Source organism: Fukomys damarensis, unplaced genomic scaffold, assembly GCF_012274545.1.
Source record: "Fukomys damarensis isolate Sample0158 unplaced genomic scaffold, DMR_v1.0_HiC HiC_scaffold_9, whole genome shotgun sequence".
Taxonomy (NCBI): domain Eukaryota; kingdom Metazoa; phylum Chordata; class Mammalia; order Rodentia; family Bathyergidae; genus Fukomys; species Fukomys damarensis.
In genome coordinates, this window is record NW_022900921.1 from 20,194,906 (window position 1) to 20,210,393 (window position 15,488).

Sequence of the window (15,488 nt, forward strand, 5' to 3'; positions counted from 1 at the left end):
CGGCGGCCGCGAACTGCATGGGGGAGCGCGGGCCGCGCACGGAAAGATGCCCCGGCCGGAGTTGCCCCTGCCGGAGGGCTGGGAGGAGGCGCGCGACTTCGACGGCAAGGTCTACTACATAGATCACACGAGCCGCACTACCAGCTGGATCGACCCGCGGGACAGGTAGGGACCCGGGGTGGAAGAAGCCCTCTCTCTTCCCGGGCACCTCTGCCTGGACTCCACCTGCCCTTGGGGCTAGCGACCCGGGCTGGGGGTGCTGTGCGCGCCCCTTGCGCTTTCTTCACTTTGCCCCCCACCCTCACCACTCCTGGAGCGCCACTCCTGCCTCAGGGGGCGCCCCGCCGCGGTCCCCAGGTGGAAAACTTAGGCCCCAGCCGGCACCTGGCGAGAGTTTTGACCTTAAGCTGTAGCCCCGCCCCCGCCCCTTTAGAAGGAGAGGTCGGACGGGGGAGGGGGGAACGACCCAGCCGGGGCCGACCGGGTCTTCCCCAGAGGCCCTCGGGGCTCAGGGGATGGGATCTGGCTTGGAGGGGCGTTAGGGACCCCGCGTTAGGTGGGAGACGGCCCGAGGAAGGGCATTCGGCGAGGGGCGGGCCACGCGAGGAGCTTGCTTTTTGACAGGTGCCTCCCGGGCTGTAGTGGGGAGGCCGCGAGTAGGAAGGGAAGGAGGGAGCAGGGAGGCCGGATGAGGGAGACAGGTTCTCCAGGAATCTCGCAGCAACTTGGAAGCTGTTAGGATGTAGATGGAGGTGAGAGGACTCCCAGCAAGCCCTGCCCCTCTGTCGTCCTGCTCCTTTCTTCCCTCTGGGCTTGAGGCTCTGTCCTGCACCGGCGCGCTCTGACCTTGGTGGGCACCACGCCGGCGATAGCACGAAATTTTGCCGAGGCAAGTAGAGTCTCCGCTCCAGACTTTTCTCCCGGTTGTGATGCTGGGCTCTGGTGTTTGCACGCGCACCCTCCCCGTGTATACCCTGGGATCTGTCACTCCGGACGACTTTGTTATCCTTTGCTGACATAGGATTGTGCTCAGCGTTTCCGCAATGTGGAATTTTCACCTGGTCTGTGACCTTGAGGGTGAGGTGAATTTTTTGGAACCTTCATTCTGTGGGGCTTGGGAGAGGTTGTGTCTGAGAAGTCCAGGATGGAGAGTGTGGCAAAAAGTGTGGTGGGGCTGGGAGTGTGACAGTTGGAATTTCTTGTAGTTTCTGTTGCGGACTTGGGTTCATTTATCCATCCATCCATCCTTTGCACGGTGCCCACTCAGTGGTCAGCACCATGCAGAAGGTCTTAATGTGACTTGGAGAGTAATATTTTAATGGTAGAGAGTGTCTCTAGGCAGGCTGCCCCTCAAATTTCCTGCTTGCAGACGAGGGCTTTGGAGGGAAAGAGTAATAGTAGGACTCTTGAAAGTTGAAGGGGACTCAACTCCCATGTTTTTTTTAAACTGAAGAGACAATTTGAAGCTCAGATCCGCTCAGGAATTTTGGTGTTTCCATTGGCATACCCCAACTTCTTGTTCTGCTCTGATACTCAGCCTCCACATGGGTCTTCCTGACAGGGTTCTCTGTCCCCTGCTTCAGGTGACTTGCCTTAGGGGCTGCGAAAACTGTGTTGGTGAACTTGGCCGACCTCATTCCCTTCTCTCCTCAGAGCAGACAAGTTGAAACATATGGGTCCCTTTCCATGGAAGTCCTGGCTGCTGACCCAGGCCCCAGACGCTGATTGCACTTGAGCCTCAAGTTGGAGGATGCCTCTGCACCCCCAAAGTGATGATAATACAGCCTTAGGAAGGTCCCGGCAAACACCAGTCATTCTTTCCCCTTGGAAGAAGGCAAGTGTGTCACTTCTGTGAAGAACTGACTTGGCTAAAACACAGTTTACCCAATTTTAGTCCACTTTCATGACCTTTGATACAGCCACCTGAGCGATCGCTTACTTAATACTCAACTTTAGATCAAGTCACTTCAAACATCTTTGCACCACTTTCATGAATGGGAAACTCATAATATCCATTGCTGTAAAGAACAAAAAAACCTTTAAAAGATATGGTCAGTGGAAGAAACGCAGAAAAAAGGGAGCTGAGGAAGAAAAGGGTGGTCATGTTTTAGCTAGATACTGTGGCCTGCATAGGGTCCTAGCTCCAGGGCCTGCGCAATCTTTATTTTTACTCAGATTGGCTTAAAAACAGTGGAGAGAAGTCAAAAACATATCAGCATTTATGGAGCTGCTTTTTTTCTTCACCTGGTATGTCTCTGGGTTTTAAGGTTTTCTTTTTCTTGCCTCCCAATCATCCGTCCTACCTGCACTGGGCAGTTGTTGTGGACCAGCCTTGAAGGTCTGGGGGCAGAGCTGAGTGAAGGACATCCACCTACGGCCTCTGGAATTTCCCTTCTGTGTACCCAGTTAATGATTTCTGCCGTTCAGTCCTGCCTGTGTGGCCACCGGCCCATTCCTTGACCTGTCTGAGTTTGAATGCTTCATGGTGAGAGAAGTTGACTCGGTAGCCTGCAAGGGCCTATTTGTTTTCAAATATGCTTTCAGAGCCTCCTGCTTCTTCTTAACTTACCAGACTTTATGGGGGTGGGGGACGGGGAGCCTGGGAAGAACTTTAGGGAAGAGAAGAAGTGAATAAACAACGTTGAAAAGAACTGAACTTTTCTCCAATGGTGAGGTGGGGAGATAAATTCTCCCAGGGCAGTCGAATCTCTGCAACTCAATGCTGTGAAACAAACCAAACTCACATTTATTAAAAAAAAAAACTTCCACTCTTTAAAGAGTACGTGTGTGTGTGTGTGTGTGTGTGTGTGTGTGTGTGTTTTCTTGTCTTTGTCCTTAATCATGGAGATGCCTGCCCATTCCCTTGAATTTAAAAGAAGTCAGTCAAATGGTCCTTCAGTTGGAAAAGTGATTTCTTAGCCACCAAGGACAAAATAGCTTCTCCGGTTACCAACCCTAAAGAATGTCTTGGCACATTCCTGCTCTGGGGCCTGCACTGTTTTGTGTGCTGTCCGGCTTGGAGCTGCTGGGGGTAGGGACTCTGGTTTTCAGCTTCCCCTTTCACCAGGGGGTTGGAAGAGCAGCCAAGCAGCCAGCTTTGCCAACTCTCTCCCCTTCTCACCCAGGGAAGACTGGGAGGCTGAAATTCCTCAGGATAGTTGTCTCAACAACCAGCAAGGGTCCAGTGAGTAGCTTGGGCCCTGCTCACTGGGCCAAAAAGGCTCCAACAACGCATGAGGTGTGCCTGAGTCAAGCCCAGTCTGGCAAGGTCATGATCCCTAAGGAATCAGGTGCTGCAGGCCAGGCCTGAGAGCCAGCATCCTGGGGCAGTAGTAGTTGGGTGCTTCTGGGAGCGGCCATTGCTGGACCAAGGGTCTTGTCTCTTCCTGTTGTATTTAATTCATGGTGTGTAAAAACAAACGCATGGATTGTTCTTTGAGGAAGAATGGTTCTTTGGGACTGGCTCTACTAGAGAAAGTTCCTGAAGTTGGATTCCTGCTCATTCCCTGCTTTATTTTCAGATCTTTATTCTGGAACCCACTGGGAACCCCAGGCAGTTTCTGGGACTGGGTAGGAAGTCCTAGAGGCCCTTGTGGGTCTAGAACTCGGAAGTTTCCCTTATGATTTTGTGGCCAACTTTTGCTAACCCTGCTGTTTCCGAAATAGTTTATATTGTAGAAAGTTGGGTCTGAGCACTCAGTCTTACCTTTCTTTATATACCAGACCTTTATGAGACTCTGATGGATATAGAGGGCTCTTCCTAAAGAGCAAACACATTTTTTTTTAAAGTCCTAGCAGCGCTGGGACTAGGTACAGTCATCTACTTGAATTACCCGAGGCTCCCGGTGAGAGTAGATTCTGTGAAGGCACCTGACTTTCTCTTTTTTGAGGGGGTGTGGGTACTGGGGATTAAACCCAGGACTCCATGGCCAGCCCAAGGCCCTCAGCTTTTGTGAAGCTGCCATGTGAATGCCCAGGAGGCTGACCCTGGAACCCACATTTCCAACCACTGCACTGTTCAGCTTCCTCCTGAAGAGGAGAATAGCTTCCTCCTGAGAGTAGCTGGCGCAAGACCTCTCCTCTGGCTCAGGAATTTGGCCTTGGGAAGTGGAAGTGCAACAGGCGTGACCACTTACCTGTGGCTGTGATGGGTGCCAGGCCACGGGGCAGCCACAGGCAGGTGAATAGTGCAGAGGGGGAGCCTTTGGACCCTGAAATCTTGGAGCTGCTGCTTGCTCGCGGAGTGACCTCGGCAAGTTACATGTTCTCTCTGAACCTCTCTTTTTGTCTCTTTTTGGCTGAGGGGCTGCACATAAGCCATCAAGGGTAACTGTGAGCATTAAATAGGCTAAAGCAGATAGGAGGGCAAGCACAGGGCCTGGATAGAGGAGGCGCCCAGAATGCCAGTTCCCTTTACTAGACAAAGTAAGTCAGTGGGAGGCTGATTGCAGCTGGAGTATACCTTTCTGCTTATACAATCCTGGCTGTCATTCCATGGTGAAACACACTCAGGGACAAAGGACTTCTTGTGGTCCCAGGGCAAGGAAAGTCCAACCATTAGTCCAGGGATGGTATCTTTTTCTCTTCTGTAAACTTTTCCTTAAAAATTCTCCTCATCCAGAGCAATAGCTCAGGTATATTTTATACTGTAGCTGAGTTATTCTTCATAATCTTTTTTTTTTTTTTTGGCTGTGTCTGTGGGTACGCAGGTTTTATTCATGGTGTCACAATTGTTTGTTGTGTCATAGGAGTTTTACAGTTAAAATACCAGCTATCACAAATGAATTGTTATTTTTATAATCAGTTAAAATGGAGTTAGAGTTATTGTTGGACTACTGTCAATTTCTACCAATCTATATTTTGACTTGCTTTCTGAACTTGAGTATAACCAGCCTGCCAGAGAATTTACCCAAAACCTCTTTGCTAAGTGATTCTCTGATACCTCTAGACATGTAATATTAATGCTTTATGGCTTAAATTCAGGATCTTCATTTCTACTTTTGTTGTTGATTTTTGTTTTTTGTTTTTTTGTTTTTAAGCAGGGTCTTGCTGTGTAGTTCAGGCAGACCTTGAGGTCCTGATTTAGCCCAGGTTGGCCTTGAACGTGTGGCGATCTTCCTGCCTCAGTTTCTTGAGTGCTGGGATTACAGGAGTAAACAAACACTCCTGGCTCATGTCTGCTCTTTTCAAGGCTTAAGTTTAAAAATGTACACATTCCACAAGTGTCTACTATGCATGGGAACATGTTGTGTCAATTATTAAGAAATAAGGTTAGAAAGCACTAGAATGCAAAACAGGAAGAAATAACAGGTTTGGGAATTCACAAATGAATAACATAATAAATGCTACAGTCTGTTGAACCTTAACTCTGTGCTCCCTGCTGGGTTAGACCTTTTATATTGTGATCTCAGTCCTTTCAGCAACCATGTGAGATAAGTAGTACAACTTCTATTTTCATATGGGGAAACTGAGACTCAAAAAGGTTAAAGATCAGAGCCCAGCTAGTAGGACTTCCTGACCTATATTCCTGCTAACTGCAGCTTGGACTGATCTGCCGTGGGTTACTTACCCAGAGAGGCCTTTTGACAAGTTGGGTTCCAGAGCTGCCACTCATTCTTAGAAGGGGAAAACCTTGCCTGGGATTTAGCTCCGTGGTGCTGTGCCTGCCTGGTAAGTGCAAGGTCCCAAGTTCGATTCACAGTACTGGGGTGGGGGTGGGGAGGTGGAGATGCAATATGGATCTCAGGGAGATGTTGCTAAGGAGCCTTAGAGAAGCCCGCAGGATTCTCATGGCAGCTTGGGAGACTGGTTGGCATATACTCTACCTTCTGGGAGCAGCCAGCTCGCCAGAGCTCTGGGGACAAGAGAACAAGAGATGGAGCAACTCTTTGAAGGATGCAGTATGTGCCGGGAGATCAAAGTCGTTTTCAAGTCACTTGGGCAAATGCTTCCAGCAGCCAGGGACTGAGTAGCCAAGACAGCTTGTCTCTGTCCCATCTCTTCCCCCTTCTGGGGAGAGGGCTTAGCCAAAGTGACCTGATTTCCCAATCCCCTAGGGTCCCCAGGTAGCTGTGAGAGAAACAGTGCCCTTTTGAAGGGAAGAGAACCCGGTTGCCTTAGTTACTGGGAAGGCTGGCCTGCCAAGCTGAGGTGCACCTAAGGAGAGGCAAGGCTGGAATAAGTGAGACTTAGAGGTAGCTGGTGTGTGCTGCAGAGGTGTGTGGGGGAGAAGCCTTGGTTGAGTTTTGGTGGTGTTGTAAGGCTCTCTGTGGTCACGTGTGTCTCTAGGTGAAGAGGATCCATAGTCCCCACCTCAACAAGGGGACCTGGGTGAGTGGAAGCCACTTGATGGCCAAGTGGCTTTGGTGGCATTTCTGTCACCAGCTCCTCGCTGTTGGCTGAAGGAAGCACTTCCGCTTGGACAGGGCTGAGCTCTGGACCTGGGTTGAGTCTGTGTAGAAAACTCACGCCATGCATCTCCCAGCGTGAGAAGCCCCATTGCACCACACATTTTCAGGTAGAACAGCAAAAGGCTGTGTTTGCTGCCTTGGCAGCTGCCCTGAGCTGCTTAGCCACTTCGAATCTGTTTCAGTGTGAGGTAAAAGGGGAGAAAACTAAGACTCTAGATACAGCAGCCTTTTGGGGCATTTTTTGGTACCAGAGATGGAACTCAGGACCTTGCACTTGTGAGGCAGGCGGCTGCACCCCTGAGCTAATTCCCCGGCCCACATTTTGTTATTTAACCTTTGCCAGCAGGCTGTTTAGCCTCTAGCTCCAAAGCCAAAAACCTCTTGCCAAAATAACGGGGTGGGGGGGAGTCATAACGAGGGTGTGGCTGGTGTTCTCTGCTGCTGGGTAGCGAATACATTTGTTAAAGATGCTGGAAGGAAAGAGGGGTGGAATGAGCTGTTGTGGGTCACATGCTTTCCTTCCACCCCCCTAATCTGCCTCCTCAATGCTTCTACCCATGACATCTCCCAGTTGGGAAGAAATGGGATCTTTCAGTTTCAAATGTCTGCCAAAGAAAAGGAACTGAGGCTTAAGTTCTCACTCAATGGTCAGCTAGGAAAAAAAAAAAAACGAAGCTGCATCAAGATTAGGGACACCTTTGTTGGCAATTTTTTCTTCTCTTGCTCCATTCATCACTCTCTGGCAGCAAGGACACCAGGCCAACGGCAGCTGCTGACTTTCCCGTCGTCGGCTGCCTGCTGTTGTCCCAGCCTGGTCTGGGAGCGGGTCCACTCACCCCCACAACAGACTGGCTTCCGCCCCACCCCATGGGCCCTTACTTGTTTAAGTGGTTACTAGAGCTGCCCTGGGATCCACTGACTGGTAAGTGACTTGGGAGGATAAAATGTCAAGATAGAGGCATCAGGTGGCTGTGAGGATGAGATGACCGTGGGCCAGCTTTCTGATGCTGCATCTGTTGTGGCTTTTCTTGGATAGTTAGAGTTCTTTGTATTCCAGGAATCTCTTACATTGTTTGTATCACTAACAATAAAATAACTGGTACCAGGTTGTCTTAGTTACTTACTTGGTGCTGAGACAAAATACTCCACACCCAAAATTAAAGGAAGAAAGGTTTGTTGTATCTCACAGTTTGTAGAGGTTTCATGTTGTAGTTGGCTGGCTTCCAAGGCCAGTGAGTCGTGGCAGAGGGGACATTGCAGAGGAGAAACAGTCTATGGAGGGCAGAAGGCAGTAAAGTAATGAAGTAGCAAGTGGTAACAGTGGCCTTCTTTCTGCCCCTTATATTTTTTTCAGCCTGCCACACTTGGGGCAAGTAGCACTCACACCTAGGGTGGGTCTTCCCAGTATCCACACCTAGAATTATGCCAAACCAATCAGTGGAATAATTTAGTAATCACACACCCTTGATCCTAGAATCACATGCTTAATCCTAGCCCCACATACTAGCCATCTCTGAAAAACCCCACCTATGACCACAAGAGGCTTGGGAGGGATACCTAGAGACAAGTCATGACATAGGTGATAAAGATGATTGATACTAATGGTTACCCTTAATGATCTTCATCAAGTAGCTGCCATGTGCCAGGCACTATGTTACATACACTTTATATTTTTCTGACATTTTGGAAGGGGTGAAACTGAGGTTGAGAGATGTCAAGTGTCAAGCCTGAGATTACACAGGTAGAAAGGAAAAGAATTTGAATTTGAATCTGAGTCTGTCTGATTTCAAAGGCCTACTCCCTTTATCCCTACAGTGTTTTCCCTTGAGTTCATTTCAGAAAGGAAAGCAAAAGAAAAAGGTCCTTATTCACTCCAGAAAAATAAACAGAGGTAGTTGTTGGTGCATGTGTCTTATTCCCTAATAGAGAAGTGCTTACACATTTGTGTGCCTACAGACAATCATTGGTTTGTCCCACCACACTATTCCCTGCAGTAGATGTCTTTATAAAGATCATCCAAGTGGGGCCAGGGATGTAGCTCAGTGGCACCATGTCTGCCTTGAAAGCACAGGGTCCTGAGTTCAATCCGTGGTACTGGAAAAAAATAACTACATAAAGATCACCAAAGGACACTGAGTCAAATCTGGCCCTCTTACTTATGAATAGTAAGTAACCTTAAGTCAGTTCTTTCTCCTGAGTATAAAGCAGGAATAAGACTAGAGCCTACCTCACCCCAAGGGTTGTGAGGATGATGTAATATCACATGTGGAAAGTCTTAGCCCAGTGCCTACTACACAACTTGCTTTCCAATGGAACTGCTACTAGTTAGGCAAAGTTGGTAGAGGACCTAAAGCCCTGCTTCTTCCCTGCTGACACAAGTGTTTCCCTGATGGGCCACAGCTCACCTGAGCCACGTTGACATCAGTGCTTGCAAACCACCCTAGCAGTGCTCTTTATACAAATAAATCAATAAACTTTTCCCCCTGGGTCTTATCAGAGGCAAGCCCTTCTTTGGAATTTCTGGAGTGATTCTTGCCAGTGATCTGGTGCTGGGGCTGTCTGTGTTTGAAGCAGGGGTAAGAAGTGTCCCTAATAGCAGAGTGAAGAAAGTTAAGGTGAAGCAAGAGATCCCTGAAATTTCTCCATAACTCCTTTGACAGTGTGTCCCTTTACCCAGTCTTCCCCCCCACGTCATTTGATAACTGTTGGAAAACTTGCTGATTTTCACGTGGCGGAGGTGCCGAAGGGCATTGGCACGTATCAGTCCCACCCAGCCAGGTGTTGCCCATTCACTCCATAGGTATTTATGGAGAGCCTACTGTGCTCAGCCTCCAGAGCCAGTGAGCAAAGTCCTTGCTGCAGTAGGGTACTTGCTTGGGTGAGGAGGACTGGCCATTAGTTAAATGGGTGGATTGCATTGTGATCAGAGGCTGGGTGTTCTATGGAATTCTTTTTCGTATCTTAGGAATATAGAGGTGTCTGTGGCACTTGTTGACAGTAATGGTGCGAAGCTAGATCTGGAGTCCAAAGACCTTCGCCCTTAGTAGGGTGTTACTAGGAGCCTGCTGTGATGAGCAAGGTTAAGGGCTGGGAACGCAGTGGTGAGATGCCAGGCAGCCTCCAATTTATAGAATTTACTACAAACCAGAGAGGCACAGCTAGTCCAAAACGGAGCACATATATCTAGACGCGCCACTCTCCCTGAGCCTCATTCCTTCCTCTCCTGCTGTCTCCGTGCGTCCAGCCATTTAACAAATACGTACCCAGTAGCACGATTGTGACATCCGGGATATTGCTGCTGCACTAGGGATTCAGCAGTGATGAAATCAGTGAAATGCTCACCCTTCTGGAGCTTATGTTCTAGAGCAGTGGTTGTCAACTTTGGAGAAGCATCGGAAGAAGCTTCTGCGAGGCTGGTTGAACACTCCTGTATGAGGCCGGGCCTGAGTGGTGAGAATGAGCATTTCCAACTGGTCCCCAGGTGCCGTGGCTGGTCTGTTGATACTTTGACTCATTCAGTGTCCCCAGTAACCTTGCAGTGGGTAATGTGTTACCCCTGTACCATTGACAGATCAGGTACTGAGGATGGGAGGTAACTTGGTGCCTGCCTCTGCCTGAGCTAAGAGGACCAAAGGGGACAATGTCACAGGCAGGCATCGCTGACCTGCACCCGTCTGATCGGAACATAACTGCTGTTCTGTGTTGCTCACCAAAGCCTGAATACTAGCAGAATCCCATAGGGTTTCCTTGTCTGTGAAGGAATAAAGCACAGAGCAGCAGGCAGTCTGAGAAAGTATGGAAAGTCAGGAGGGGCCTGTTTTAATTAGAAAGTATAGAATTTACGTATCCGTAGTTGTGGGAGGGAGGGTGGAGGAAGCTGGCCTCTTTGATGCTCAGACTGAGCCTGGACCTAGTGCTGAGTCCCCAACACAGGAAAGGCCTCTGGGCTCTTTCACCCTTGGGAATTTTCCCTTCTTCTCTCTCGGAGGGTCAAGTGGGAGATGGGGGAAAGAGGCAAATCACCATCAACACTGATGGTACTTAAAGATAGACCCTTTCCCAGTTAACAATGGCTTTTGCTAGACAGGAATATTAAAAGGTATCTTACAGCTCTGAGAGTTTAAAACCCAGTTTAAGCCGGGTGTGGTGGCACATGCCAGTAATCCCAGCACTCAGGAGGCTGAAGTAGGAGGATCACTGTGATTTGGAGACCAGCCTGGGGTACATAGAGTTCCAGGTCCTTTCCCAGTTAACAATGGCTTTTGCTAGACAGGAATATTAAAAGGTATCTTACAGCTCTGAGAGTTTAAAACCCAGTTTAAGCCGGGTGTGGTGGCACATGCCAGTAATCCCAGCACTCAGGAGGCTGAAGTAGGAGGATCACTGTGATTTGGAGACCAGCCTGGGGTACATAGTGAGTTCCAGGTCAGTCTCAACTACATAGTGAGACTCTGTCTTAAAAAACAAACAAACAAAAAAACCAGTTTAAAGGGCTTGTTTCCACCACTGACCTAAAATGAGTATTTCCTAGAAGCCAATGGAGGACTCTTAAGTTTTTCTCCAGTCTCCTTACTGCTCACTAGGTCCTCTGGGATTTTTGTTTTAGAACAAGTGGTTCTTCAGATGTGGCCCCAGAATACTATATCAACTTTACCTGTGCTGGACCTACTGAATTGGAAACTCTTGGGGTATGGCCTGTCGATGTATGCCTAACAAGCCCTCCGGGTGACTGCCCCTTCAAGTGTTTGTAGCCAGAATGACCTAAAATGTTTGTAGTGGTTGAATGGCACAAAGTGACCAGGATTCCAGAATCTTCTGAGCACAGTTGTATGCAGCCAGTTGAAATGGTCTTCATTGGCTTGTGGCCATTTTAATATTATCCCCCAACTCTTATTGGCTAAGCTAAACCTCGACAGTCACCTCTTCTGACCCTTAGTATCACTTCATGAGTCAGCTCACAGGTGAAGTTTAAAAAAGGTTTTCTTCTCGGTTGCTCCATAACACCTAATTAGCTTAGAAGAGTGATTATGTGAATCTTCTCCATCCTTGTTTCACTGGGTAGCTCAGGGGCTGGGATGCAGTAGGAACATACGAGCCAGGAGATGCATGCTCCCTGCTCAGGATTTTTGGATTCTATTCCTGACCCTTCCTCTTAGCAGCAAATCACTTGGCTTTCCTAAGTCAGGGTACCTAAAACTATAACAGGGGAACAGGGACCCCTGGTCTCCTTTCCACAACAGAGAATGGGAAGGAGGGGGTTGTCTTTGAAGCTGGAGGAATAGGAAAAGTTAGTGGTTCCCAACTTTTGCTACATACTGGAATCATCTGCTGTTTGAAAGGTCATTTTGAAAATACTCATGCAAAGTCAGCCCCAGAGATTCTGGTTTAATTGGTCTGGGCTATGGCCTGGCCATGCGATTTCTAAAAATTTCCCTGTTGTTTCTGGGGTGCAGCTGGGTTGAGGAGTTATAGCTGGAGCTAAATGTCTTACTCCCACTTACAGAGTTTGAATGAGATTTTGTGAAAGTACCTTGGAAAAGGCACTGATATGAACATCAGGTAGTATTTTAAAATTTGTCACTTATACAGTTCTTGGAAAAATTGAGATGATTCAGAAAGTGTTAAAAAATAGTTGCAGGAGGTGGAGAAACAGGTATTTGGAGAATGTCAGTTACTGGGCTATTTGGTAATTTTCCCTCTTCTGTACCTATCTTGGTATTTCCTTCCTGATGTGTTAGGTATCAAAGAGATTTGGTCTCTTTTTTTTTTGCTTGAATGAAAATCTTCAATTCCCATCGCAGCAGTAATGCTTTAAATAAAGTGGTTTGAGCTGCTGTAGATTTGTTAGCCAGGGGGTTGGGCCTCCCTTTCATCTGCTGAACCTGGTCTTGATTTCATACACTTAATCTGAATCCTTGAGCCCCCCGGAAAGTGTGCAGATGCTTTTGCCATATAGATCATGGACTAAGAGCTCATGTGGGCGAGAACTAATACTAGCTTTTTCCCCCTTCTTTCTTTATTTTTAGCTAACATTTCTAAAGACTTTGGATTGTGCCAGACTCTGGGCTGTGTGCTTTGAATGCATTATCCAGTTTAACCCTAATGGCAATGCTGCAAGGCAAGAACCATTACCATCTCCATTCTGCTGAAGGGGAAACTGAGGCTTAGTGCACTGAAAACTTTCCTAAAGTTGCGTAGCTAGTAGATGCCAGAACTGGCGTGCCCACCCAGTCTGCACGCCCTCCGAATCTCCATCTTCACTATCCCATAGGTCAAGCCGGGGCCGGCTGTCAAAGAAAGCAATACTGAGTTAGTCCTGGTTATTTGGACCAGCGCCTCCCTTGCTTGCTGTGATTTCTTCAGCAGCGATGCCCTGCAGTTGCTCAGCCCCTCCCTGCCTTGTGCTGAGGATGGAACCCAGTGCCCGTCACCATCTTTGCTTTACCTTTCCTAGACTGTGTTCTGCTCAGTGGAACTCAGTCTTTGGTATGAAACTTGGGCATGAAAGGTTTTATCAAGAACCCAATATCCCTCTGATTCTTTGGGGCCTGAACAGCCTATGGGCTTGGCCTGCACCTTTCTTGTTTGTCTGTTGGGACCTCCTTCCCCATGTTTGTTCTGAGTTCGCTGGAAGTAAAGTGGGTCATCTCAGGCTGAGGTTGGCTGAGCTGGAAGTGCTCTGTTCTGTGTCCTGTGGAAATGAATGTAAAGAACTCCATGAACTTTGTGTGGTTTGTTCCTGGTAGGAACTGGATAAGGAATGGGGTCTGGCGGTAACCATGGACTGACCTTGTTCCACATGGTGCTTACAGATAATAAAACCAAAACAGAATAATTACAGATTAGGAAAATGAAAAGGGCAATGTATTAGGATATAACGGGCCTTGCAAATGAGACCAAAGGTCAAAATATAAGGTTATAAAGTTCTATAGTTGGAAAACTGAGTTTGCTTTTAGCCTTAAGATGTACTATGTATCATCACCTTTCTGCCTTTGTGTGTATTTGTGTGTGTGGCACTGGGGATTGAGCCCAGGGCCTTTGCACTGAACTGCCTTCCCAGCCCTTTTATTTATTTTACTTTGAGAATAAGGTCTCATTAAGTTGTTAAGTTGGCCCAGCCGGGCTAAAACAGGGTCCTCCTGCCTCAGCCCCCCAGAGTTCTGGGATCATAGGCATACATCACCATGCCTGGCTACCTCTTTGCCTCTTCAATCAGGTTTTCTTTTTCTTTGCTTTTTTGCTGTGCTGGGGATTGAACTTGGGCCTCACGGGTTTTCTTAATCACCGTCATAAGCCTATGTGACTACACTGGCAATAAGCAATGTTTTTTTTTTCTGACTTTGGCCAGAAGCTGTTTTTTTCTTGCAGGCATTGTGGTCTATTGAGCACATGCATCTGAATGTCCAGAGAGAGAGTGGCTCAGCTACAGGTTCCCAATACAACCCACCTTTGGAGGTGGAATCCAAACTCCACATTGGAGAAAAGAACCTGCAAACGGTTCAGATACCGTGCTGAGTTTGAGAGCCACTGACCAAGAGAATGGACCTGTGTCAAACCGCAGCTCCTTCTGGAGACCCTGCGAGCGTTAGACAGTCCGAGCTCGACAGTCGGAGCCTTTTGAACCTGGGCCCACTCCCACTCATTTTCTAAGTCTCTACCTCACTTTCTTTACCTCTAAGGTGGCCCTTAAATAGTACTATTTACATCACATTGTGTGTGGAGGGTTGTGCTGGGGATGGAACCAAGGGCCCCACACATGCTAGGCAGGTGCCCAAGTAGCTGGGATTACAGGTATGTCCCGCCCTACCTGGCTTACCTCATACCATTTTAAGATCTGAAAAGCTCTTCTGGGCTGAAGGTGCAGCCTGATGGTAAAGCACCTGCTTATCCTGTGTGAAGCCCTAGATTCAATCCCAGCACCATCCCCTTTCCCAAGCCGAGAAAATTTTCCATGTATATTTTGGTGTCTTGAATTTTGATATGATTTCAAACATACAGGAAAATTGCAAAACTAATATAGTCCCCGTGCACCTTTTATGTAAATTAACCACTTCATCCAGGTTACTCTTTTACCTCATATTCTCTCTCACTTTCTCTGTGTCTCTCTACGTAATACACGGGTTGAGTACTCCTCATATGCAATGCTTGGGACCAGACGTGTTTTGGGGTTTGGCTGTTTTCAGTTTTGGTGCTGTAGTTTAGATCCTGAGCATCCCCAAAGTCTGTGTATTGAAGACTTGGTCACCAGCCTGTGATGCTACTGGCAAGTGATGGGACCTTTTGGATGTGGGGCCTAGGGGTGGAAGTTAGGTCCCTAGAGGGCTGCCCTTGAAGAAGATGTTGGGACCCTGGCCTATTCCTCTGTCTCTTTGCCTGCCTGGGTTGATGGCAGTTTCAAAGCTTGCTCTGCCTGCAAATGAGCAGTTTTGTTCTATGGTAGACTCCCTGCCAGGACGTTCTGCCTCACCACAGGCCCCAAGGCAACGCAGTCGGCCAGCCATGGATGGAACCCTCTCACTGTGAGCCAGAATAAACCTTTCCCTTTTCGCTTTGATTATCTCAGGCATTTTGTCACAGTGCCAGAAGGCTAATATAAGTGGAATATTTGCAGATGCATAAGATACCTTGTGGATAGGACCCAAGTCTAAATACAATATTCATTCATTCATTCATTCTCTGTCTGTCTCTCTCTCTTTTTTTGGTGTATACATTATGTACATAGGTTGAAAGTTACTTTATACAATATTTTGAGTAGTTTTGTATATGGTAACAATGTCTGTGTTCTTACCACTCAAAGATGGTTGGAGCCAAGCCTAGGCAACTTAATAATTTAGGCTGACCCTCTCCTAAATTTAAAAAGGGAAGGATGGAGGTGTATCTCAGTGTAAAAGTGTGGGTTCAATCCCTAATACTGATAACTAGTGCATGGAATAAAGTTTTATGATGTGGGATTTTCCACTTGTGTTGTCAATGTTCAAAAAGTTTCCGATTTTGGAATATTTCATGTTTCAGATTTTCATGACTATAATGTGTCTGAAGCCGTTTTCTTTAAAAGTAATTTGGAAGGGGCTGGAGATT

General features: G+C 47.6%; 1 protein-coding gene across 2 annotated transcripts in view; it reads left to right on the top strand.

Annotated features, from left to right (window-relative positions):
- Nucleotides 1–7: 7 nt before the first annotated feature.
- Nucleotides 8–15,488, top strand: part of Wwc1 (WW and C2 domain containing 1) — a 152,261-nt gene continuing 136,780 nt past the window's right edge. For both annotated transcript variants that reach the window (XM_010622220.1, XM_010622221.1), the window contains exon 1: nucleotides 8–165. In XM_010622220.1, coding sequence (XP_010620522.1) covers nucleotides 47–165 — 119 coding nt within the window. In that variant the 5' untranslated portion in view covers nucleotides 8–46. The remainder of the gene's footprint in view (nucleotides 166–15,488) is intronic.